The sequence below is a fragment of the Dermacentor albipictus genome, chromosome 6, assembly GCF_038994185.2.
Source record: "Dermacentor albipictus isolate Rhodes 1998 colony chromosome 6, USDA_Dalb.pri_finalv2, whole genome shotgun sequence".
In the NCBI taxonomy this organism is placed as follows: domain Eukaryota; kingdom Metazoa; phylum Arthropoda; class Arachnida; order Ixodida; family Ixodidae; genus Dermacentor; species Dermacentor albipictus.
In genome coordinates, this window is record NC_091826.1 from 88,450,705 (window position 1) to 88,478,366 (window position 27,662).

The 27,662-nt window shown below is 45.6% G+C and overlaps 1 protein-coding gene across 1 annotated transcript in view; it reads right to left on the reverse strand.

Annotated features, from left to right (window-relative positions):
- Positions 1-23,551, reverse strand: part of LOC139061280 (uncharacterized) — a 35,557-nt gene extending 12,006 nt beyond the window's left edge. The window contains exons 1-9 of the mRNA XM_070541004.1: positions 23,533-23,551; positions 22,713-22,943; positions 19,164-19,458; positions 14,823-14,958; positions 13,550-13,717; positions 12,986-13,138; positions 11,659-11,941; positions 8,613-8,773; positions 4,818-5,165 (exon numbers count right to left, since the gene is read on the reverse strand). Of these exons, the coding sequence (XP_070397105.1) occupies positions 4,818-5,165; positions 8,613-8,773; positions 11,659-11,941; positions 12,986-13,138; positions 13,550-13,717; positions 14,823-14,958; positions 19,164-19,458; positions 22,713-22,941 (1,773 nt within the window). The 5' untranslated portion in view covers positions 22,942-22,943; positions 23,533-23,551. The remainder of the gene's footprint in view (positions 1-4,817; positions 5,166-8,612; positions 8,774-11,658; positions 11,942-12,985; positions 13,139-13,549; positions 13,718-14,822; positions 14,959-19,163; positions 19,459-22,712; positions 22,944-23,532) is intronic.
- Between the last annotated feature and the right edge of the window lie 4,111 nt (positions 23,552-27,662).

A 27,662-nucleotide genomic window follows, 5' to 3' on the forward strand; every position in this document is an offset into this window, starting at 1 on the left:
GACCATTACATCGGTAATAGACAGGCTAGCAATGCAGGCAATCAAATTAAAGCTTCAAGCATGGGCAGAGTATAATGGCAGTTTGTGAGAGCTTCAGAATGGCTTCACAATAGGTAGGCGTTTGGATGATAACTTGTTTGTTCTAACTCAGTGTATTGAAATAATAAAAGTAGAAAACAGACTGTTGTAAGTGGCCTTTTTAGACATTACAGGAGCCTATGACAACATAGACGACAACATTTTGTGGGATATTCTGGAAGGAGAAGGCTTAGGTGACGATTGTCTACAGCTATTCACAGAAATTTACCTAGAAAATACCGTTTCCGTTGCTGCTGTTTATGATGTACATGGTGAGGATGGAGAGAGTGCTAGAAGTAAGTAATATCGGGTTTAATTTCTCATACAAACAGGCAGGTACAGTAGTAGAGCAGCAGCTCCCAGCTATATTTTATGGGGACGAAATTGTTTTGCTAGCTAACAAGCAAAGTGGTTTGCCACGTCTGGCTAATATCTTTGGACCGAAAGGCAACAACTTGGGTTTGAATTTTAGTGTTAGAAAATCAGGTGTTAGGGTACTCAAAGAGAAGTGAACACTCAGTGGACATACTGGGCCAGGAAATATCTCGGGTAAGAGAATATAAATACCTTCTTATATGGATATATAAGGCAATAATTGTTATGGATTGTTATAAGGCAATATATATATGTAAACACAGGAAAAAACAATAACAGTGAAGGGGAAGAGAAATTCGGCCATAATGAAGCACAGCGCTTTGGGGATACAATAGGTACGAGGTACTCCGAGGTATGAGGAAAGGAGTAACGGTTCCAGGGTTTACTTTTGGAAATGCGGTGTTTGCCTTAAATCAGGGGTACAATCACGACTCGACGGGAACCAAAGGTCAGTGGGTCGCCTCGCATTGGGCGCTCACGGGAAGTCTACAAATGAAGCTGTGCAGGGTGATATAGGCAGGACTAGTTTTGAAGCTCGCAGTAGCATTTAGTACGAAGAACGGCTCAGGAATATGGAAGAAAGTAAATGGGCTGGGAGAGTGTTCCGGTACAAAAAAAAAAAAAACGTTAATTCACAATGGAGGAAAACAACTAGGAAGCTTACCAGCAAGTATACGGCCTGCAGGGCGGGCAACACAGCAACAAAGAAGGTCAAGCGGTATGTCAGAGAGGCTGAAATAATCCCATGGGCGGCGGCAATGGAAAAGAAACCTGCCATGAGTAACTACTTAAAAGGAAAAAAAATGAAATCAGGAACCAAACAATTCAGGATAACTCAAAGGGAAGCTCATTACTTTTCGAAGCGAGATCGGGATGCCTTGGAACACGCACCTATAAGGCGAGATAAGAAGGAAGAAGAAGCATGTGCTTGCTGGGGTAAAACTAGGGAATATATAGAGCATGATTAGAATGTGAAGACGTCTACCCAGCGGTGGATTTGGGCACCACTGGCCTCCTTGAAACTCATCGGTTCAGCTGGAGCAGTGGTAAAGTAAACATGTCCGCAACAGAAATTAGTAAGGGGCGATTGCTGGAAGAAAATCAGGGAAACGACAAAAGACGGAGATGTACAAAAGCATAGTTCGCAAAAGGGGATCAGAAAATTTAGGTGTGGTAGTTCATAGTGTTTTTTTTTTATTGTTTAACCTAGGCAGGACATTAGGCAATATAATAGCAAGAGCTTGGTGACGCAACCCACCGCCCCGTTTCAAAGGGGACGCTCATAACACCCATCCATCCATTGTACTCGCCTCCATCGGCGCTCTTACGAAGAGCACGCTCACCCTCCTCTCCACAACGGCGAGGTGAGCGAGGAGTTCTTCAGACAAAACGGCATATTGTATTCGCAAAGCACCGCTACCCTACCTGTATGAACGTTCTGGAGATTTATGTGCCCAAAGCGCATTCTGATGACGAGGTACGCTGTGATGACTCAGGACACATTTTGACCACTTCGGTTACGCGCCCCATGTATATGCGGCTACCGCGGACGGAATTAAACCCACGACCTCAAGATTATCTGCGAAACACTATGGCCACTGCGCATCCGTCGGCTGTATATGCCTTCTGCACATCGTTTCTACACTGCAAGGGAGATTTATTGCTCCGCATGGTCTGTGGCAAACTCTGTTCCTTCCTTAGGATTCCAGCGGAGGATAGAGGCAGAGTGCATGGATCCTCGCATGGATTACACGCTCAATAAGTGGGGATAGCCGATTTCGCCTTAAAGAAATAAACGAATCAGAAGAAATAAAAGCAACTTGGCGAACACTGAATAAGTTACAAAAATCATACAGCAAATGCTGTCAAAACAGTTACCTGAGATCTGTATTCTAGTAACGTCATATAATTATGTATGTCTGAATAGACTATTTGAACAAACAAAGAAATAGAAAGGAGTTCTGTAGCCGCTGATAGAACGAAACATCCCAGCATCGCAGTTCAAGAAATGAGAAGCTTGCAGTCAGGATTAGCGCAAGAATGGTGAGAAATGTTTAACACGAGAAACATAAAATATGGGCAGGACGCGTCCCTTACCTAAAATGGGCTCCAACAGGAAACATGACAGAAGGCAGCTGAGAATCAGATTTACAGTGGCAAAAGTAGGAAATCGGCGAATCTCGCCGAGCGGAGACATTTTTTTTTTCGGAAAGCCTTGTAATAGGCATTTGTCTTGGAAAGAGCGTACGTATAAAGACTAGAGAGCTGAGATCTAACAAAGGAGGCTTCTTATACCTTATATTCTACACCTATGTTATTACCGCTGTCCCGGATGCACAAGTTTCACAGCATCGCCAACTGCAGCAGTCACAAAATACAGGTGTGATGAAATTCCACGGTTTTACATCTTTCGGCTATTGAGAACAGGTTCACCTATGTATCTGAGTAGCGACAGATGCGCGTTTATGTGAGCAGAATGCAAGAGCGATTGAATACTCAGATCCATTGGGCGAAATGCACTGTCTTCTATTAAGGCGTCTCTGAAAGGCTTTGGTGATTCTTGTTGAATCCACTGAAGCAATCACATCGCGTTCGTGGTTTGCGCATTCTTCATGTGTAGCTCGTTCACATGTGTATATATTTATACAACTTGAAGTTATTTTAAGTTATTTTAAGTTATTTTAAGTTATTTTAGGTTATTTTAGGTTATTTTAAGTTATTTTAAGTTATTTTAAATTATTGAGGTCCGAGTAAGGGAATACGTGGCTATAAGTTATACCTGAACGTGGCCAATAAAGAATGAAGCCAAGAAAGCATAGGACCAATAAGCACTGTTTAATGCTACACCAGTAAATATGATATGCAAAGCATCCACACAACACCTTCAAAGGTATATACCATCTGCATCAATTTTAATTTTTTTAATTGTGTCTTCCAATTGAAATGGACTACAAAGAGATATTGTTAAATTATGTGATTGGTTTCAGGAAAATTATATTTTCATAAATAAAGGGAAAACAAAGCTAAATCCCCACAAAGCTATCACAATTGATAGGAGGATTTTTTTGCATTCGCCAGACTGTAATTCATGCCGCTGCCTACCTTTGCCACTCGAATCAACTGTAAAGTATTTAGGTGTACATTTCGATAAATGTCTTAATTGGAATAGTCACGTTAAATACATATGTAAAAAGCTGAGATCAATTGCTGCCATGATGTATCACCTTCGAGGCAGAGCTCCATTTAAAGTAAAGCTTACTGTATTTAAGGCGCTAGCTCAGTCTTTACTTATGTATGGCATTACATTATACGGCGCTTGCTCTGAAAACAAAAAACAAGAAGTAAATCGCGTAATTCGTAAAATAGTCAAGAGCATAACCTACGGTACAGCGTTAGATAGCGCAGGTACAAGGGAAAAATACCAAGCCCTGGGTATACTACCAGTGAAAGAACTATTTAATTATGTAGTTTTGAAGAATCACTATTTCAGCAAAGACTTCAGGGTTGCCGTAAAAAAGAACGTGACATTGCGACAAACTGAGACGTACGTGAAACCACGTGTCTACACTCACTATGGAAAAAGAACCCGGAACTACTATGTCCCTTCAGTATTTAATCAATTGAGTGATGAATTATGTACAATAAACACGAAACGAAAAATGAATAAAACAATCAGAAATTGGTGTGCAAGCTCAATAAACATTTAGTAGGTAAAGCCAGTTGACTCATACGGAATTGTTTACCGGCTTTGTTTTCAACTTTTGTTTGTTCTTGCTTCGATACCTGTGTATAATTTTGAATTCAGCAGTTTAAAGAATTGAGTTATAGCCCTGTAAGTGACTGGTGTTTTTATGTATCGCTTTGATGTTTTGACTTTGATGTTTTTCGTGACAACATTGTGTAATGAAAGAAAAAAAAACGGGAACTCAAAATGCTTATTTTTTTGTTTTTGTTTGCTGCATTGGATGGTGTTCAGTGTGTATATGCGAGAGAATGTATTAATTGTGGCAATATGAATTTATTATGTTGTTTCACCAACTGCCTGGTCATTTTACAAGCACTGCGTACTTAGATTGACCAGTAAATCCACCCTGTACGAAGAAATTTGGATAAATAAATGAAATTAAATGAAAATGAAATGAATTCAATACCTAGGTGCTTTCATTGCCTCGAGTTTCTGCTTTGTTTCACTTAGTTTTCATAAGCTGGGTCGTTCGATTACTTCTTAGTTCGAATTTCTCCTCAGGTCAGTCAACATCCCTGAATCAACTTTAGCGATGGCCCTATCGGCGCTTTGCTTAGTTAAACGACTAATTTGTAGCACTCTCCAAACACTCCCCGATGTATTAAATGAGCGGTACTTTCCTTAAGGACTTGATCCTGGCGAGAGTGTCGGTCAGCTTCTGAACCACGCGTTGGTCCGCGGGCGTTGTGCATTCAAGCCAAGTCAGGCCAACGCTGCGAGCTGAAGCAAGGGCGTCCAGGAACTCCACCGCGTCCTCTACACCGACCTCGTCCAGGTGCTGGTAAATAGTGGCCGCCTTGGAAGCACGGACGAGTGCAGCGAAGTGTGATGCACGAAGACGCACGCAGTGGAACTTTAGGCGCGAGAATACGTCGATCTCCTCGATCAGCTCAAACAGCATGCTGACTTCCTCCTCGGGTTGCATGGCTGGCGTGTTGAGGGAGAGTACTTTTAACGTCTTGTTCACCTGCAAGTGCATTGACGCTTGATCAGGCGTTGCCGCCGCACAACGAACCTTACGTGTGCGCGGTTGTAAACACAAGATAAGTGCGGTACGATTTGGCACCAGAATACTTATATGTACACGTATCTCTCGATGTGGTTCATGATAAAAACTGACCACAAAGCCAACTCGGAAAATGATGGGGGTGGTTTGGTGGAGGCAGTTAATGGTAAAAGTGTTACGCACTGCACTCTAAAGCATCCAGAGACATGATATAATGTGATGCGCTGTTACGCTGTTGATGGCAGCAAATTAGGTACGCGAAATCGCAGAATGGATCGCGCAACTAATGCAACGACTCCACGAAAGGGTACAGGAGATAAATTCAACACCGCATAAAAGTATTCTACTTGAAACTTCTCGTTACGCTCTAAAAGGAAATTCTGGGGATTTCAAGTGCCAAAAGCATGATTTGGTTATGAGCCATGCCGTATTGGAAGACTCTGGCAATGTCGACCGCCAGGGGTTCTTTAACATTCACCTAAATCAAAGTACGCGGGTGTTTTCGCATTTCGCCTCCCTCGCAAGGCAGCCGCCTGCGCGGGGATTTGATCCCGCGGCCTTGTGCTTATCAGCCCAACACCATAGCCGCTGAGGAACCACGGTAGATCGGCACGCTCAAGGCTGATTTCAACCCATATAGATTCCTGCATGGTTTGAAAATCCGTGGGCCGAACACATTGAAAGGAACTCAAAACACCAATGAATACACCACCGACTTTTGCTTGAGTCCACTAAAACTTCAGTCACTGCGGAAGACATCGCATTAAAGCAGAAAACAGTTCGAATATTGTATGTCACTGCACAGTCACGTTTTGGTGATTTGATTTATAGGAAACGAGTCAGACCATTGAACTATAATTGAAGGACTTTACTACGAAGGCCCAGAACGTTGATTGGAAATGTCTACATTATACGACGCCTTCAATGTGATGAGATTTATCTGAAGTTTGCAGCATGTCGTCGATAAACAACCCCCATACTTTGTTGAAGAGGCAGCCGATTGGCCACCTTGACGGACCCTTCAGCCACTTGAAGGCTTAATCGTCGACGGCTATGTGAAAAGACCATGCGAGTCGTATTCCGGCTTAACCTGCCGGCATGTGAGGGGCGAGGTGTGCACAGATTCAAGGTGGGCAAATGCTGTATAGGGGCTCAGCTTGACGATGAAGATAGCCTTTGGTTCCCCGATCCTTTAGCAATGGATAAAATTGTTGTCAGGGAAGTTGATACAGGACTTTGTTTTTGTTTTGAACAGTGTCATCTGTCTCGGTGGCTTTCCCAGCGGAGGAAACAAGAGCTGGCGGAAAAACCACACCGAGTTGTTCCCCTGCTTGTTTGTCTCTAGGTAATGGCTTGATTGAAGCAAAGGAATATATTTCCTTGGTGGACTGGACACGCGGGCGTCCTAATAAATATGTTTATTGTAGGGCCCAGAAATATTTAAGGAGCCTTTGTAGCGGTGCACTTAAGTACTACACAAATACACGCTACACATAAAATAAAAATGGTCGACGAAGCAATTTGAAACATAGAAAGAAGTTGGGAAAAAACAAGGAGTACGCCGGAATAAAGGGAGTTAATCATAAAGCATGATTGTCTACACATGCACAGAACACAGGGAGTGAATCTAGAATTGAGGTTTTACTTGTAAAAAGCACGATCTCATTATGAGGCACGCCTTACTGGAAGACTTCGGGTTAATTTTGACCACCTGCGGTTCTTTAACATGCATCTGATGCACGTTACACGGGCGTTTTTGCATGTCGCATTTATAGAAATGCAGCCACAGCGGCCGGGGTTTGATTCCACGACAAGAAATGAATTCAGAAACGAGTCAGTACAGGCAGAATGCGTATTACATAGATTTTTTCAATTTTCTTTTCTTTTTATAGTTCTACCGTAGGGTACTGACCACTGCAACAAAGACCGCGCAGAAAACGTGGAATATTCCCTTGTGCACTTTTGCAGCCTGGAAATTTGTGCCTTGTCAAAAAGCATTAGGCAGTGAATAGTGTCATTACCCACCTTGAAACGGAACAAAAGACCTGGTTCAATACCCCTTGATTTTAGAGGTTAACGTTGAGTACATCTGAGGGCTAGACCACAGTCAAATCTACGGAAAAAGTAGCGCCTAAAAGTGGACAAATTTATTCCGTAAGCGCTCATTTAGGTCAGAATTATAATTGCACGTTCAGCCTGAAACTACACAGGCATACTCTAGTAGTGCAAGATGCCCAATTGAACAAGACCTCAGAAAGGTATATGAAACGGAGTATAGAAACCATTCTGCTGCGAGCGTCTATTACAGTCTGGTTGAGAGCCTGTGTTGCAGCCACGTCTGTCTACGTAGAACAGACAGACGCGGCCGCAACGTATAGCGACTGCTGATGCCGACTTGTCTTGAGAACGCGCAGTCGCCCGTGTATGTGCGCTCCTAAAGGACTGGAAATAATGCCCGGAAATGGTCAAATGCTTGGAAACCAAACGTTTTCTTCATATTTCTAGGTATTTTTTTAGATGAGTTAGGTATTTTCTACGCCATGTATGTAAATCCGAATTGCGTTTGTTTGTAACGCCGCCGATTCATCACTTTCACACGTTTAGCTTCTACACGCAGTATTCCTATCAGACTAAATACGAAAATGACATCCTTATAATTTACTTTCTTCAGCTGGCGCCGTCCAGTGGAGCTTCTTACAGGAAATACTGTTGCTTACCTAGTGCCCCAACGTTGGATGAACGGCTACCTAGCGAGCTATGCGTGCCGTAGCTCATGGCTCGCAATTCTCAGGGTCAATTACGGATCTTGCTTGCAGTTGCAGATGCGGGAGTATCGTGCCCAAACGTGGCACCAAACTGCCATCCGCGCATCTTCCTGCACAGCAGAGAGCATTTCCGTGTGGTTTTGAGCGCTAAGAAGACATTGGCTTTCTTGAAAAAGTCATGTACACCTGGCAGTGACATTTACTAAACAGTCAGCTAAATGATTCGCACTTTATTTAAAATCCTTTAAGGCCAAGTGCAAAGGCACGCAGACATTACTGCTCCAAGGAAACTGTGCCGAACGCGGAGCGTGCTGAATTAGAGTGGTGCATGGGCACGATCTCCGAGACTATAGGCAGTGTTCGCAGCATGGTGGCAATCGGGAAGGCCAGCTTCTGCGATTGGCATAATATCCGCTAACCACGAAGTGTCCGTGTGGCCTGATTGGATGCTGTATAAAGGCTGTTAAAGAAAAACCAGCCCTGCAGCTTTGCCAGGATACAGCAGTACCGTATGCTAATCATTCATAACAAATTTACCCGAATGTATACTTTCTTGCGGCTTGCCTTTTCCATGCTTGGCGCTGGTGCAGCATGCACTCGCCAAAGCAGGCTTCCCGAAATAATCTTAATTAGAGCAATTTACCTCTAGGGCATCTATTATGTAGAACAGTGCGCTGACGGGGAACTCGTTGTCCTCCAAGTCAAGCTTCTGCAACCGCTTGTCCAAGAGTAGATTGGCTGCGGCGGCTACTGCGAACGGCTCTCCAAGGGAGCACTTGGCCACTTTCAGATGGAGCAGAACACCTGCGCCGTCAAACGACATAAGGAAGCAAATATTGATGCGAAACTTTTTATTGCACACGCTCACGGTAAGCTTGAAGGGATTCTATTCTAAAGTACGATGAATTATTCGAAACTCTCACATTGCGAATGAATACCGCACTCATAGCTCCCTTTCAATGGCTACTTACAGCCGAGATGATTAAAATCAGTGAGCTCCACTGGTTCTCTTTCATGAGCTAGCAAAACGGAGCCATTTAGACACGCACATTTTAATGGCCATTGGTTTCAATGAGAACTGAATGTGAGCGGGGCCAGCAGTTGCTTCATTGAACCAGTGAATCTGGCAAAGAAACAACTAAATGATGTATTTCGAAATACAAAGCCATCAAAGAAGTCTGCTGAGTTTATCCCACCAGCTGTAAATCTGCCCATGTGTAGCCCCATCACTCTGCACATAAATTTTATTGCGATCCCCATAGCATACCAAATAAATTATTTCCTGTTCGTACAGGAATGTAGAAAAGATATAAGTAACTACTCGTTTCGTAACCAACTCTGCATATATATCTTCCTCACACCCAAAGATAGTTCAGACGCATATTTGTGTGTTAACTCGGTTCTGATTATCAAGTCCTCTATTATGAAACCTTCACCAATACCCTTCGCATGCTTCCTTTTAATTACCCTGTGAGACGTTGAAGGCAGCGTCTTCATGCACATAAATGAACAACCTATTTATGTTCATCCTCGTAAAAACATATTTCATTGGTCTAAGTAGAGCTGAAGCTTTATAGCGTCTTAGACTGGAATGTTAATGCAGATTTTTTTTGGCCCGTCCACTCGCATATTCGATATGTACTTAACAGGTTGAATATAGTTCTTTCGTAGACAGGGGACAATAAGTTGCCTATCCGTTTTCGAGCTTGTCTCTGCTTCTGTTATCTATTTAGTCTAATTTTTCCACACTGTTCCGTATAATTGCAAGACCGTAGCAGTTCGGCATTAAAAGGATGTTACTAATTGTCTGAAGGCCACGTTCTGTTCATGAGCTCGTACTGGTATGGTTTCCCGTGATTTGCAATGTATCGCTCTTGAGAACCTTCTGTAAGTTGCTGCAACAAATCGATTTTTTTTTGATAACTTGACTGCGGCTACCAATGTACAAGCATGCAAAGGTTGTAGGAATTCGAAGACTTCGATTTAGGGTCACAGCACTCGTCTTCCTGGATTCGAAAGTCCGAAAAAGTACTTCCATGGAAAGTGCTTGTAATCTGAATTTGAAATGCTGAAGGTTATAGAGCTATTGTTCAAAGAATGCATGATTACAAGTGCACATGAATGAAGTATTTGGAGCATGGTGTCCATTCAGGATTAGGATGGTGATTTCCATTTTTAAAAAAGATCACATGTGTCAAAATTTTGGCTTGCATTGTCCAGAGTAGCAGTGAGCATGAAAACAAAATCCACTTTCACTCGTAACGAGAAACACTGCTGCAATAATTGGCGCATTGTTGTGCTCAATAACGTGTGGACTGTCTTGCACTGCATGTGTTAGAATAAACATTCTGTGATAACACAGCGATACCCTTTCGAGGGGGGTAGGAACGACGCAAATGACCGAAAGGCTGCTAAGGCGGGGGATGTGTAGAATTTTACTCCTCAGAACTCTGCTTACATGACTTCCTTTCACAAATCACTCGAAGTTTGTTAGAAGTCTGAAAGCTCTTCGTAGTTTATTCCTTCCTTTCCTTTTCCGTTAGCTCCTATGTTGATAATACACCTCACATACTCGCCCGGGTGACCCAACTTCCTGAGAGACGATAGAGGATTGCAATGATGTGCGAATTTAGTCCGACTTATACTTATTCAAGTAAGATCAAATAATGGCACATAGATGAGTACATACACACAGCGCTTCGTCAGTTCACTGCGTTTACTAATGGCGATGCTTATGATGGGCGTCTCCCTCTTATGGAGCGTAAATTTGGATTACTACACCACTCAAACTGAAGGCAGCCAGAAACATTTTCACTAAACGTTGCTAATTATCTAAACAAGCTTGGAAGTTGTACGGAGCTTATACTTTCAAAAACCACGATCTGACTATGAGGGACGCCGTAGGACTACAGGTTACTGTGTACAACCTGGCGTTTTCTAACGCGCAACTAAATCTAAATACGCGGGTGCTTTCGCATTTCACCCCCAGCGAAACGCAGCGTCGTTTCCCGGATTCAATCCCACGACCATGTGCTTAGCAGCCAAAAAACACGGCCACAAAGGAACCACGGCTGGCAGCTTGAAAATGTATGCTTTATCACACATTTACACATTGCAATGCTACGCTACTTATCCACTGATGTTTGTTTGATGACGTTTTCTTGTAACTTGTTCAAATTGTTGGATATTTCTGAAAAAAGAAACTGATGCTATGTGTGCCAGAACCATGGTCTCATTACAGGGCGCGCCGTAGCGGCGCATTCCCGAATAAATTTAAACGCTGGGGTTCCTCTAGCATGCATCTGAACTTACGTGCGCGGGCATTTTTGCATTTCTACCCCATCAAAATGCAGCCACGAAGGCCGGAGATCGCACCCGCGACCTCCTATGAGGAATGCGGCGCTATAGTATCCAGCTATTCTAGCGTGTATCGGTATTCTGTAAAGATCTGTTTGGTGGATACATAGCCCAGTTTCGACATTTGTCGTGTGGTCACGCTGCTGCCTATAATGGGTTCATTCACCAGCCACTGATTGCTTGTGATTGTGGCCAAATAATAGCTGGGACACCTTTTATAGCTATTCCCTGCCAAAACGTTTTACAATCTCATGTGTGCTGGGGCTGGTATTTTGTTTATTGCGAATTTCTTCTTTGAAAAGGAGCGGCACCACTGGAGGTCGTCTACTTACCTCCAATGAGGTTCGCGTACGCTTCCTCCAGACGTGAGCCACAAGGTGCGCATTGGAGAAAGATGAGCTCCTCCAGTCGGCTAGTCGGCGGAGGTGGCGCCATGTCTGTCGAGCACTCGCCTTCACACGCACGAGACGGTACGTGTAGCGTCAAAGCGGAGGCCATAGCATCAACGTCCTCGGCGCGAATCGCGCACGTCTGCACCTTGAGGGACCGCAAAGCTGGGCTCACAACAGCCGCTGCCAGCAGGGCCGATGGAGTCGAGTCAAACGTTCCCGTGACCTGCAGCAGGACGCGAAACGAAGCGCAGTGGGCTCTTTTAGCACAAAAGGTGTGGCCACAGAACTGCCACAGAATGACCGAACCTTTTTTTTAAGGCTCTGCTGCGAAACTAAATGCACCGATTAAAGAGTCACTCAATTTATCAGTCGACAATCAATGGGCGCATTAACCCGTGAAACAAACTATTAGCCCGCCCGTAATCAGTGACTCCATCAATGCATTCTTATAGTGGAGCACATATCCGTAAAGCAGAGCACCAGCTGAATATCTCAGCAGCAGTAGGTGCTACTGCTAGTCAGCTTATGTGCACCAACTCGGAATAGTTGGTTGTGATTTGACTGCAAGCACCGTAGAAAAAATAATTACGTACAGCTTTCTCACAATTAGCAAACATGTTTAAAATTTCGACATTGACATCATTCAGACTCCACTATATAAACCTGCATCGCCAAATGCACAAAGGCAGTATGGGTGAAGCACAAAGGCCGGAACAATTAGGCCATTTGTTCCCGAATTCAGGGATTTTCAGAGCATACGTACTCAAGCATTATCATGAAAAGCTTAGAAAAGAAGTCTTGTATTCATTGTAATGTATGTGTTTACAAGCACGATAAAATAAATGCGTCATGACTGCGCCATCCATATTTAGAACGGAACTGTTCCTACTGCTTTATGCCATGTCACAACGTTATTTACTACGAGAGAGCATATATTAGGAAAAACATGACACTCAGTGACGTACATTCCTATATGTTTTTTTTCCCCTGTATATGGGATAAACGTGTTTTGACGAAAGAGTTAAGTTTTGATTGTGTGCTCTACACGACGTGAAGTATTCGAAAAGTATTTCAGAACTATCAAGATGTTCAACTAGTTACAATTTCAATGCAGAACCAAATCAATTAGTAACTATTCGATTTGGGAAACAAATTTAATAGGCGGAATGTCATGCGTTGGCCGAGATTTTCGAATATTCGCGTGACGCCAGCAGTTTACGCTTGGCTAGTGCCAAGAGTTATAAAGTAATCTTGCGGTGATCCTTACTTCGAGCCTGTTTAGGGTCACGTGATTTCGGACGACGTCTGCAAGGGCCTGGCCATTGCGGGCCATCAGGAAAGGTAGCTCCACGCACAGAACCTCCAGAGTCCGGTTACGAGACAGGAAGTCCAGGAACACGCCAGCGTCTGTGTCAGGTGCCTGGACGTTTCAGAGCATTTCAGCTCATCAATAGCCAGTGCCGGCCATGTACACGATACGAACACCTGAAACTTACATCTGTGAAAACTCATGCACTCTAAACATCCAGTGTATTCGTCATTGCTATTTCGGGAGATTTTCTGACAGTGATTGCGATGTTGCACCATACCGAGTAATTGGAAGGTGCGCAGAGTGGATCTTTGCACAAATCAAGTGTTTCTTATTTTCCACTGAACTACACACCGATATCATTGACCACTGTATCTTACGAGCTTATGGAACACATATTCACTTGTAGCATGCTTTCTTGAATGCAACTCCCTTTTCTCTGCTTATCAATACTGTTTTAGAAAATCCTTTTCTTACCTTAAGTTTGTAAACATGGTTTAGTATAGGCTGTGGAATACTCACCTTGGTTTCTACAATCAGGAGTGTACGGAGTGCAGTGGCATGCTCCACGTAGCCGCCGAGCGTACGCGCGACTTCAGCACAGATGTAAATGCTGGAAATGTGGAGTATTTTGAGGTTCGTCATGGCGCTCACCGCCTCGGACCACATCGTCGTCTCGATCGATGTCATCTGGGGTGACAAGAAAGCAAGGTGAAGCAGAAGCCGATCGCATGACAACTGGAGAGTCTTGCGCAGTCTTGTGCAGTGGCACTTTGAAAGCAGTACCGTGCTATTTCATATTATACACTAGCGCTCTTACTCAAACTAATTCGCCTCTGCAAACACTGATGTGCAATAGGCTATTCACACTGGTATCGTTGGTGTGAACAGCATCTGTAGTAATTCTTTCATTGACTATATTTTACCTACACTCGAGAAACTGATGATCAACTGTATAGAAGCAATAGCTTGTTTTTTTGCTTAGCTCACCCTCATTTTCTAGCAGAACCAGAACGGAGAAAAAGGACGTTTGTCTGGTTGTATGCAAATTTCGGAGATGCAACACCGTGTGGCCTCGGATGAGCACTGGCCAATCCAGACTTACGGACGTTTCGAATCGGAAATTTCACGTTTGTCGCTATGGATTTGCCCATACCGCCAATCCATGGGCCTTGTGTCAGTTCTTACTATGTATAGTCACTGTCGACCAGTCGTTGTCACGCTATCGTCACATGCGTCATTGCTTTATTCTCGAGCAAAAAGATCCAGTCATGCCCAAATCCACAATTTCCCTTTGCTTCGTGCTCGCATGACAGCGATGCATAAACAGCCGGTAGATCACAGAGTAACCTCATTCCCCACACTTTAATCTATGCACACAATTGCTAGTCCCAGGCGAAAACAGCGCTTGTCTAACTCGCCCTTATTTGCCACCCATTGTCTCGCTTCGTGCTGTTAAATAAAATAGAACAACTAGGCCTATCTTATACGTTACCGAAAACGCAAACAGCTCAACTGTGTGCTCATATCCGTGTGCCCCTAGTTTATTCCCATTTGAAACAGCGCACTTTCCACACGCACAGAGAACTGCTCTTCTCTGGCATTTGTCAAATACTGTCTCCGTGATGATGCGCTGGCAATTTCACATGCAACATTCTATTTCGCCCATCCCGTCATCATGTGCAAAAGGGTGAGATAATGGACAGCAGTGTTCGGGAGCAGCAATAGCGGCACTGTCGTCCAATTTCCCAACATACGTAACCATAAACACTTGCGGGCTTTCCCGAGCACTCACCAGACCGAGAAGATTAAGGAAGAAGGGCTTGAAGGTGAGACACTTGATACTGACTCCGCCAGTCTTCAGGACGTGCCAGATGACGTGCCTTTCGACCGTGGTTATAGACATGTCCAAGGAGACTGAAGTCACGCACCTGCACCATTAAGACGCTCGTATCAACCGACAAGAGTTTAGAAACTATGACCGAATTCCTGCAGCAAGGGCTTCACAGAGCACAATATGCAAGATGTCTGCTTGATAGTTTCGAAACACGCCAATTTATCCTTATTATACTCACAGGTATAATGGACAGAAATATTCGTTAAGAAAAATGTGTTATGGAGTTCTTGGTTGGAATCCCGGCTTCGTGCCCTAGACGTTGGTTCTTGTTCTTGAGAAGCCCAACAAATTATTTTGTCTAGCTCTTGGACCGATTGGCCACTGTCCCTTCCAAAAGCAATTCAATGGGAGCAGATGGACTGCCGTATTAGATGGCGCTGGGAAAAACTTAACGTTCACTCAAAGGTGGTACTCGAGCATTGTCGCCTTTCACCCCCATAACATTGCGGCTGCTGAAGGCGGGAATTCCCGCCACAACGTTGCTATCAGCGGCATGACTCCATAGCCACTGAATCACCGCGCCGTGTTTCCTGTTCAGAGAACCTGAACAAATAATCTTGCGGATCTAGTCGGATGGTAGTTATATGCCCCAACAATGCCACTTAATCTGCGCATTCTATCTGAAACCGAAGCCTCATCGCGGTTTCGTAGCACGCGTCTCCGTTACAAAGCACCCGTCTATCTTTTGCAGAGCATGTAGACACGCGTGTAAATTACACACTCATTGCATGTACAAGTGCGCAAACAAACGTGAGCATAGGTGTCAAATGCATGATTTCCCAAATTTGTTGCGTCACCTCAAATTGAGCGCTGAGTTAGATCCATTTGTTATTATGAGGAAACATTAGGACGGAGGGGCAGCGAATTGAACATGCGCAGAACCTTTGCACCATTAGGCTGACGGCATGACTGTTGCGGAAGGCCACAAACCTAACTGTGGCTTGATTACGTGTAGCTTATTTATTTCCGCGTCCCACAAGCGTTGTTCCGCAGCTTCATTCGCAATAGAGGCTTCAGGTCAGTAGTAGGGACCGCAGCGGTAAGAGTAGCTTGCGATGCAATTGATCTGGCCATTTGGTCTGCTAAAACATTACCCTCGATGCCTTTATGGCAAGGTGCCCAGCATATAATGATATGCTAGGTAGATACGTACGCTCTTCACCGAATGGAGTAGAGCTCAATAAGTATAGGGCTTTTCTATTTACTGAGTCACTTCGGGCTTTTACGACGCTTAGAGAGTCTGTAAATATGACTTTTTCGAAGTTTTGATTTCATGATACACTTCACTGCGGACAATAGTGCATGGGCTTCTGCGTAAATATACTTGTTTCCGGGTGCAGTGCGCCGGGTTCTGAGAAAGATCGGCCGATGATTGCGCAAGAAACCCGTGCATCTGACATGGAAGCGTCCGCGTAAAACTCAGTGCAAGAGTATACTTACACTGGAGTTCTAAAAAATGCATTTTAATATTCGACTCTGGCGCATGTTTCGTGACATCTACAAACGACATATTACAGTCTGAGCTTCCACTGCCATGGCGGTAACAGTTTCGTTTAAGTCATAGGACAATGTTCAAGGAGTGGAACGCCCATTTCCTCAATGAGGTTCCTCACACGCAACGCAAGTGGCTTCCTCCCTGTAGGTTGGCTATGGAAGAGCATAGTAGCGGCAATAACCTTTATGGTTGAATAAAAGGAATGTTCAATGTTCGCTTGTATTCTCACGAAATATGTAAAACTGCTATATGACCACTGCAGATGAAGTGATCACTGATTGGACTCTACCTAAAGGCTCTGGATTGGACATGATTATTCCCCGAATTAGGAGAATCGCAGCAAGTATCGAGAACACAGGAGAGCGTGGTAACAGGGGCTCTCTCCGTTTCGAAAATGTTTGCCTCATCCCATAACCCGACGCCGAACAGTCGAATGCCGCGACGTCCTTGGTTGGCAGCGCGTGAAGCTAAATGTGTAGATGCAGCCGCTTGGCGCCAGATCCAAACCAATACGTTCTCCAGCCTTGCTCTCCGCCCCACTTTTTACCCCACCCAGCATTCCGACAAATGTCCTTTCTCTGGAGGACACCAACACCTCTACCACTCTACGTGAGAATGCTCCAAACCGCCCGGCCTTCCTACAATACCCAACGCATGCCCATCCCAGTGGGAAGCCACTATTTCCAGCACAGCCTTAAATCGACCAGCTATACCTGGTTGACCGGGCCATCCGGATAGCAGTAGCAAATGTGGCTCTGGAATGAGGGCTGCATCCTCTGGGACATCATTAACAAATAAAGTTTTCTACTACTACTGTTCTTGGGCCGGACAGGCGGGCGGCAGCAGCCTTAGACCGAGGGCTTCCCCACTGGCGTGAGACAAAAGCAAGGACAATCCGGAACTTTTGCCATTCAGTATTACATTTTTTTCTCTCAAGTGAACTTTTATCCCCTCCTCCTCTGCGCTGTGCACAAGCTGCGCATGTTTTCTTTCTTTTCTTTGGCGGATTTCGTTGCCGCTGGTACTGCAAATAAACGCCGATACCACAATACCCAAGAAGAGAGTCCGTCATGAAGAACTCCGCCGTGGAGCCGACGTGGCGAATCCTCGAGCGGCCAACTCTCCCGACCTGCAGGTCACGCGCTTCAATACCACGAAGTTGATAGATACCGCTGCAGTGTCATACATGCAGGAAGGGCGACGCACTGGAAGAGCCCGAGCGATCTGCTGTGCATTGAGAAGCACCGAGTGTTGTGAAAAGATGCATGAAAAAAATCAAAACCACTTTCTCAAAGCAATATGGTTGAACGCAAAGCATTCGCCCAATGCAAACTGAATCAAAGTCCACAGCCAATGACCACGCAACGAGCCCAAGAAATGCTGAGCTACCCGGTGATAGGCATACGTGACTTGATTGCTTGTTGAGGATTGTATTTTTTGAACGTTGAAGTTGAATGGAGAGACACGCACGCTTTCAGGGACGACTCCGCACTTGCACAGTATTGCCTTATGATCGCTGTGGTAGACAGTGGCTCTGCCATCGACGCAGCCTGCCTGCAAACCGTGAGATCAATGCAGAACCGGTGTTGCGTCGTGGGTCTCTGTAGCGTCTTCAGTTTCAACGAGTAACGATCTATCCCCAAACTCCCAATTCATCGCCATGCTCTTTCGCCGCATCGATGTTAAATTCACCGCACATGACGATCGGCGTGCTATGTGGCTTTAAGGTCGCCATTGTTTCTGCCAGGAACGTTTCCGCGTCACAATGAGGCGCGTTCGGTCTGATGCACACGCTCAGGATGACGAGACCAGCAGGAACCTCGACTGCTCAAGCGTCTACGTCATGGCTTCTGCTTGCCGTTGCCGACACACGGGATCGGCATTACGGGCACGATCAAGCTCGTGCTTACGTTCGCACACGGCTGCCTCTTCTGTAGTGCGGAGCACCTGCGGCCTACCAGTGGTGACGGCCAGGATTCCATGTGTAACGGGCGTAATGCAATGCGTATGTGTACAGTTTGTCTGGATGGCGTGGCCTTCAACCATCTTATTTTAAGAAAGGGAGTCAGATTCTTTTTCTCGAGATCCTAAGACGAGCTCGCATTCGCGCGCACTTGCTCTCTCCGATAAGCAGGGAAGCTCATTTAATTACGGCAGGGATGGTGTCATGCACAACCGACGCAACTTGCGCTACTCTTGCTAAGCTCGTGTCTTCGCACCGTTATCAGTCATTGACCCGCCAGCCCGCCAGTCGACGTTGGCTCGGTAGTGTGAAGGTAAACTGTAGTTTTCTGCGCAAATGTGTAATTGGCTTTCTTGCAATGCGTTTTCGGTGCTTAGTGACGAATCACTGAGGTAAAAGAAGCTTCGCCTTAAAGCGAGGTGGTATAAGAACCCGCATCAAGTCTCAGTAGCAGTAAATTACAATAAACAAACCAATTCATTCAGCTTCAAAAGGTGTCCGTAACGTGGCGTCACTTACGTGCCACTTCAGTGGGTGGCGTACACTACAATCGGCCGTAACTCACTCTGGTTCTCACGAATGAAATGTATTGAGAAGTACACGCAGAAACTTGCACGAGACGCTACGTACTAATTGTGTACTAGCTGTCAGTGCGCACACTGGAGAGAAGACGAAAAAAAAAAGGCAAACAAATATAAAGGTGCCATCTTGACGAGGGCACATTTGCTTACGAAAATTCTCTCTGGATTGCACAATAACGTAGAGACAAATTTGTTTTCACCTGTGTTGCCGCAGCAGCAGATGGATGAGCAGTGAGGCGCAAAGCATGTCGCGGGGTTCCACACTGTTCTCAGGCCACTCGTAGCCCTGGAGCGTGAGCTCGCCCCACTTGTTCTCGCGTAGTTCGACGCAGTCTCGGGAGAGAATGCGGTTCCACAGGTCCAGGTCGGACATGATCCAACAGCGCTTTTTGTCTGGTTCCCACGTGCAGGAACGCTCGAAGCCGACATCGCTGCGACCGCCACCGCGTTCGCCACCGCCTCCGGCATCATCGCTATCGCCGCCCCCACGGCCAGCTGGAAGCATCGCAGCACCGGTGATCAGGACTTCGGACGCCAGATGCAGGGGGCCACCACACCTAACATTTGCCATGGCTCAAAAATAACCCGAACTCTAGGAAGACGCGAACGAAAGCACGTTGTTGACTAATCTGTCAAGCAAGTGTCTTCTTTTGTACTGCGTCTGATTTTTTTTTTGCCTAGTGAACAATAATTACCAAACTTCACAGGTCACCTTCAAGGCAAAACTTCCTGTGAAAAATTTATGGGGAGTTTAGGAAACGTCACATTCAGCAGCTTGAAAGTTATCAATTATTATGTAATATTTCTCTCTTCTGCATCCTTCTGAAAGCCCGCGAAAAGTGAAGGAAGAACCCACGATATCACTGCCTTTGCGGGGCGACTGCGATGTTCTCAAGGGTACCGAGTATGAACGAGCATCACACTTAACCTGGTCTGCGCTCTCTCCACAAGAGAAAAGGCAGACAGAGGGCAGCCCGCTTATCGTGATCAAATGACGTGGCCACCGCCAAAGCGAGCCGGTAGGGATTCAGATATATTCTTTGATACTACTTCGTATCCCACACTTCTTTAGGAAATACTTCAAGACGACCGGTGACGATTCCACGACAATGAAAACACTGCACGGTAAAATTTTATGTGCATATTCTACTATTGCGATTCGCATTCACACGCTTTTTTGCTGTCGGCCTTTCTGCTCGTCTGACTGGGTCTAACAATTTGCCCATCAAATTGGGCCACTGGGTAGCTCATGGCATAATGAGTAGAGCATGGGGCTGCTATGCCGAGGTGACCGGGCTTGAAACCAACCATTGCACCAGCTTGGATCACTGGGTATGCGCGGCTCTTGAACGAACTTCTGACGCCAACTTTAACGCTGCGCGTGTTCCACAGTGTATGTGCCGATTCGAATGGCAAAAATTTACTGTTTAGAATCGCTTTAATGCTGTGCAGAAGCTAACAGGTGTGGGAACCTTGTTCACATTTATATATCTATTCTATCTATCCATCCATCTACATCCATCTATTCATCCATCTACATCTATCTATTCATCCATCTACATCTATCTATTCATCCATCTACATCTATCTATTCATCCATCTACATCTATCTATTCATCCATCTACATCTATCTATTCATCCATCTACATCTATCTATTCATCCATCCATCCACAACCATCCATCCACATCTATCTATCCACATCTATCTATCCACATCTATCTATCCACATCTATCTCTATATGTATATATAAAAACACGTAGGTCACTCGCGCCTCTTTGCGGTGGCAATGCGATGAGTCACCTGGTTGTTTCGACGCTAAATGCAGCAACTTTGGCATTCATCGTGAAACGAATTCGTCCGGTATTCCGTTTTTGAACACCATCACCGCGATTAACCTATATCGGTGATAAAAAAGACGTGATGAGCACACTCACAAAAACAAGTAAGAAAATATCCTCACAAGTCGAAGGTTAAACTGACGCTAACCGCTAACATAAACCATAAGACGTGTCGGCACCCGCAAGATAGACATGCTCTTTATGTTCGTTCACAAGAAACCTTACAAATTACGATAGACAACCCAATTGAAAGGCTGTTCAACCATACCTAGCAGTTAACACTTTCTGATGTTACCTATGACATTAAGTATAGCGAATGCTGACGTTATGGTCAAGTTTTTCACGCATTCTCTGTGAAACATGACAAAACTCTTATTGAAATAATGTCTGTTTGGCCCGGCCAGGCGCGATTTCAGGTGTTTAATTCGCCACAATTACAGGTGCTCTCAATTTAAATAAAAATTTAAAAGCCATGTAATGAGTGGATAAAAATGGAGCAACGATCACTGGCATGCATCACAACCTTTATGAAAGTCCTCTTACCTTTTTTGGGGGGAAGTTAGCATACTTACATCTGACGACAACAAGTAGGGAACAGCTTCTGCCGTAGTTGAAATAACAGCGGGAGAGACAGACAGACGAAGGAAGACAAACACGGAGGGACACAAACACAGCGCTGTGTCCATCTGCCCCCGTCACCAGCGCTGTTCTTGTGTTAACGCGAACTACCAACATCCCTAAGTTTCTATCCTACTCTAGGTTTGCGTGACGGCCGCTATTAGCGTCTGCCGCTTGATGCTTCGTATTTTAACACAACACTGCACACTCACGGAGGCAAGCCGTGTGACGTTTAAAAGCAAACCGATACTTTACCTCACTGACTAAGCTTTGACAGGCTGAAAACACAGCAGCTGGCTGCAGAAAATTATGCCACAAAGGTGTCAACTTGAACAGGTGTTTGCCCGAGTTGCCCTTTTTAGTAATACAATATTTTATTTATCACTTAATTGAGCTGACTTTAATTATACATCCGTGCCACAGTCGCACATGAATTCAGTGTTTCCAACGAGCCGACTGCCAGACGAGCTGAGCATACACTGCAGTTTGAGTTCAAAATATCACTTCGCAAATTTTAAACGTATGTACGATGTAGTCAATTCGCAGTTTATTTCAGCTACGACACCTTCAAAAACTGCTAAGGGCGACCTGGCTCTTCCCCGTAGGACCCGCGCTAAAATCTGACCATGGGACTAATTTTTACTAAGGTCTCAGACGAGGCCTAAAATGGCATGGCATCAGGTATAAAGTGGCCCAAAGAGTTACGTCGTACTCTGCAATTTTAACTGAACGGTTGGCACTCTTGATGTGTTACGTTGTTGAGCAAACGATCGCGAGATGTCGCCCCCGCCCCCTTTGGTGGCTTAGCGGTGGTGGTGGTGTGCTGCTAAGCACGAGGTCCAGGGATCGAATCCCGGTGGCAGTGGCTGTATTTCAACGGGGTAGAAACGCAAAAACGTCCACGTCGCGTGCATTGGGGCTACGTTAAACATCCCCAGGTGGTCTAAATTAATCGAGAGTCCCCCGATACAGCGTGCCTCATAATGAAAACGTTTTGGCACGCTATATATCAGAATTTAATTTGAGATCTCGTTCCCAACGCTGATTTTGGATATATCATCCGGTATTTGGCTACGTCTACGTTGTATTACTTGCGCTCGAGAACGTCCATGTAACAGCAATTGAAGCAGAACGCACAATACGACACAAAAGTGGACAGATACACGTTGTGTGTTCTGCGCCAAGTCTCTTCGGACAATCATGATACCAACTTGCCCAGCTTTTGGTTCCCCTATTACCTGCCTTATTAGGCGAAAATGTAAATCCACGAACAAAAGGGAGCTCCTTACCGGACTTGCCACCACGTTTTTTGGAAGTACCGGATGAAGTCGACAACGATGAGGTTGATGCGGAAGAATGCTTGGGCTTCCTGGCGTCCAAAGAACGGCGGAATTCCTTGAATATAGCGGTCACATCGTTAATGCTCGGCGTGGTGATTGTGCATAGGCTCTGAAGCAAGGTCATGTAGTTCGGAGTGAGGATGCTGACATCTGCGTCTGTCGTACATAATGTTGCCATGGCTGTAGGGTCAATGAAAAGAACAGCATCAGGACCTCATCAACAGGCGGAAAAGGATCCCGTTCTAGAATAACACAAGTGCGCGCATGAAAACAATATTTGCCCGTTAAAATGAAACTGAAGTGCCTTTGAAATTGGTCGATTTTGGGTGTAATACGCTTACAGTGTTACTAAAATCTCAAAATATTTTCTCGGTTGTGCCTGTCGTGGGTGGCAATAGGCGATATGCTGCGAAAGGATTTCCTACAGAGCTAACTTTCCCTAGTCTAGTTGGCGGCGTTCCTGCTAGTAGCGGTGTTAAATTGAGACACGCATTTGGAGCCTCGCATGGTGCGCGGAACTAATGATGGTAGAGGGGATGTCACCGACTCGAGTGTTGATACTTCAACAGCGATTCTAGCACGGAGTCCGCTATCTTGGTTGCGTCGAACGAGCTGTGGGGCGAAGCATGTCGCTCGTGTGTATAAAATAAGCGCGAGTGCGATATAGCTCAAATGTTATTGTGTCTGTGGCAGACCGGTCAAGCCCACACTCGGGTTGCAGTTTGTAATTACATTTGATCGAGGTGACGGCATGATAGCACAAACTTACCGTGCAGGGTTACTCGGACAGTGCTTGCGCGCTCTCGCGGCCTCTACATGTGCGCGCGCCACGCGCGCTCTCGCGGCCTCTACAATCGGAATGCACAGTGTCAGGTAGGCACAGCTCGAATTACATGACAGGTAACTGAAATGGCAAGAGTGTGGCACAGCGAAATTGTTACTGGCACTAGTAATCTTTGCCGGCTTTGAAAGTTCTAAATAGAGGAGCCCTGGACGCCCTGCAGCGATTTTGAGCGCTCTGCGGCTGGAAAACAGGTCAATTTTTTGGGAAGAAATTATGGAGCATAACCACCACCGGTCGTTCGGAGTCAGATTAGTCCCTGTACCTATTGTACGCTTCTACGCGAGAGCGTAGTGGACGACGATTTGTAATCGGCAGACAACGGTCGCCAAATGCACAGTTGTGTTCATTGTTAATACGTAGCTTTCACCACAATCACATACGTAAAACAAAACAAGATATGACGACATCTCCAGCGTCTTAAACAATACGAGCTAATTCACTGGTGGGCACTGAGCGCCCTGCTTTACTTCACCTTGAATAGGATTGACAGCGGTTACAACTTAGAATAAAGGCAGAGATCGACACTTACCTTAGCATGCATTATCACGGGTGAAAAGAATCTGGTTTTCGCGGCGACTGCGCTCGCGCACATGAGCCCATCGAACAAGCTGGCGGCTGTCGTCCACCAGTTAGTAGCGCGGCAAGTGCTTTAGTCGCAGAGATACCGATCGCACCCATTCACTATCCTTCAGGGAAATGTAGCTGTTTAGTGATGAAACAGCCTTTATTCAGCTGCCGCCACGCCCCTCTCCTACTAAATGGCTAGGCACTCTGCTGCTAAAGCCTCCATAACACAGTCGGCGCTTATGGGCTGAAAGATTTTAGCTGGTTCATTTAACATGTCTAAGCCCATTACAGCACCGAAAAAGTGGTACCGCGATGCCAGAACACACTACAATAACTGAATGAAAGGAATTACAATGAAATACAGACCTCATGTGTGTTTTTCTTGGAGTGAGAGCAAGATGTGGAAATCATGCCGTTTCGTTTGCAGGTGCCGCAAGATTGGAAGTCCACTATCATCATCATCAGCCTATTTTTATGTTCGCTGTAAGACCGAGGCATCTTCCTGCGATCTCCAATTACTCCTGCCCTGCGCGAACTGATTCGAACTTCTGGCTACAAATTTCATTATTTCATCAACCCACCTAGTTTTTAGCCATCCACAACAGCGCTTGTTTTCTCTTGGCAACCGTTGTGTAACTAATGGTGCACCAGTTATCCGTCCTGCTCATTACGTTACCTTCCAAGCTCCATCTGTTTCTCTTAATGCCAATTAGAATATAGGCTATCTCCATTTGCTCTCGTATCCATACCAATCTCTTCTCGTCCTAACGTTACGCCTAGCATTCTTCGTTCCATCGCTCTTTGCAGGGTCCTCAACTTGGGCTCGAGCTTATTTGTCGGTCCCCTAGTTTCTGCCCCGTATGTTAGTACCGGTAGAATGCAGTGATTGTACACCTTCCTTTTCGACATGATAGTTCTGGGAAATCCCGCAAGGTGGAGAAATGTAATTAAAAAAGGTAAAATAAGGCATTCCCCAATCGTAGCAATTGCTACAAAGGAAACTAATACGGGTTCCTCGGAAGAAAAACTTCACACTTGAAGAAAAGTACCTAAAGGTTCTACAAAAATATCTACGAATATCTAGAAATATCTGCAAATTCACGTCAGACCAGAAAGAACGTTTCATTACCTGTGAGGCTTTCTTTTTCGAGGAACCCGTATGGGTTACCTCTGAAACAATTCCTACGATTTGGTAAATTTCTCATTTTCCTTTAACTTTTCTCTCAGTCGGGATGTGGCAGTGCCCGCCGTACGCGCTCCAACCCATTTTTATTCTGTAAATTTCCTTGTCGTGACCAGGGTTGCACGTGACTAATTGACCTAGGTAAACGTAATTCCTCACACACTCTAGAGGCTGACTGGCGATCCTGAACTCTTGTTCCTTTAATCGGCTACTGAACATCAACTTTGTCTTCTGGATAATAAACTTCGACCCCACTCATACACTTCCGCGGTTAAGGCCCTCAATCATTTGTTGTAATTCGTCCCCAGTGTTGCTAAACAGGACAGTGCCATGTGCATACCAAAGGTTGCAACAGAACTGCTTGCTGGCCTAGTTGGTGCTTGCTAGTGTTCAATTGCGGCAAAAGTGTTCGGCATGAGTGTTGCGGCGCGAGTGTTCAATTGCGGCAAGAAACATGTCTTTTAACACCAAAGGTTGCCGAGATATTCACCATTGATCCTCAGTCCAAAGCTTTCCCAGTTTGATAGCTCGGATACTTCCAAACATGGAGTTAAAAGCATAGGAGAACCTGTGCCCCCTTGCCTGACCCCATTCTTGATAGGCAACTATGCTTTTCTTGTGGAGCATCAAGGTAGGTGTGGAATATTTGTAGCTATTTCCCGAGATATTCACGTATGCCTCCTGTACTCCTCGACTACGCACTGCCCCATGACTGCGGGTATCGCTACAGTATCAAATGCCTTTTCATAATCTGTTAAAGCCATATTGAGAGGATGTTTGTATTTTGCAAATTTCCCTATTACCTGATTGACGACGAGGATGCGACCAATTGTCGAGTATCCCTTCCTGAAGCCAGCCTGTTCTTTAGGTTGACTGAAGTCAAACGATGCTCTTATTCTATTGAAAATTATTTTGGTGAATGTTTTATACAATACTGAAAGCAAGTTAATGGGCATATAATGTTTTGCATCCTTTACCATCTCCCTTTTTGAAAGGCATCCCTCTCTTGTTCCCTCCGCCTTCCTTCCCCTAAAATGGGGGGGGTCTTTATTGAGCAGTAAAAAAAGAATTATTTGCGCGACAAGAACTGGGCAGCCGGCACACCGTGATTCTAGTGATGAAAGGCAATGACCAAAACATAGCGATGCAACGGTTTCGGTAGCGACATGCTTCGAAATACAGAGCTTGGAGAGGCGTGTTTGTCCCCCGACCCGAGAATGTCTCCACCTAATAGGTTCATGGGAACGTCACATGGGAAATGTCTTTCTGGGAGCAGCCCAAACCTCCTTTTTGAAATTTGTGTGCACCTTGTCTTTTTCCCTTTTGGAGAGCAACCATATAAGACTGTAAGAACCTCGCTAACGCGAGGCACACACCCGAAAGCCGGACACCTGGCCCGCGGGAATGCTTCCGCCTGTCTTAAGGCCGATCCACACGACGGACCAAATTGCTCTTTTGGACCGCGGTGCGCGCATCACGTGATAAGACGCCACCAGTTCCTGCGTACCGCCGTTGGCCCGCGCAAGACCGCGGCCCTCGCGGTCCAACAAATCGCCGAGGCTTTTCCCGCTTTCGTTTTGGCGGCGGACCGCATGCAAACCACAGCGATTTTGGCTTAGCCAACGAATGTTGTCCGGCAACTGAGTGTCGTCAGCCAAATCTAATCTAGTTTTCGGCTCAGCAAAAGCCAGTCAAGCCAGTAGTTTCATGTCCGCCGTTCCGCCTACACGTGCGTGCAGTAGACATATTTTTTAAACACCGTGTCCTCTTGGAGCGACGAGGAGATTTTTTCATTTTGTATACCTCGTTGGGCAGTTCCCGGCTTTTTGGCGCTCGAGCCGGAATGATAACAATGATAACACTCTGGCCGGGAGTGTAGCTGGTTGGTCTGCTCTGCTGTCTGCTATGCGGTCCGCCGTGTGAATGTGCTCTGCGCCGGACCGGACCGCGCCGGGCCGTGACGTCGCATCACGTGACCGAGCGGCCCGCGGACTTGGTCCGTCGTGTGGATCGGCCTTACGAATTGGTAGGTGTCCGGTGGGGTGATGGAACCATGTACCTCCCGCAGCCGAGCCGGCCGTCCAATACCGTGGGCCACAGCTGCAGTGTACCGTCGACAGTAAAATTTACAGACCACTCGAGCCCACACCCGACGACGTTTTCGCGCCAGCTGGCAGTGCGACACTTTCCGTGAAGTGTAGCAGAAGTACGAAAACGAATCCTCTTTCTACTTTTTCGAGGTTTTCTACTTTCTACTTTTTCTAGGTTTTTCTACTTGCTCGTTCTCATCCAAAGCGTGCCGTCC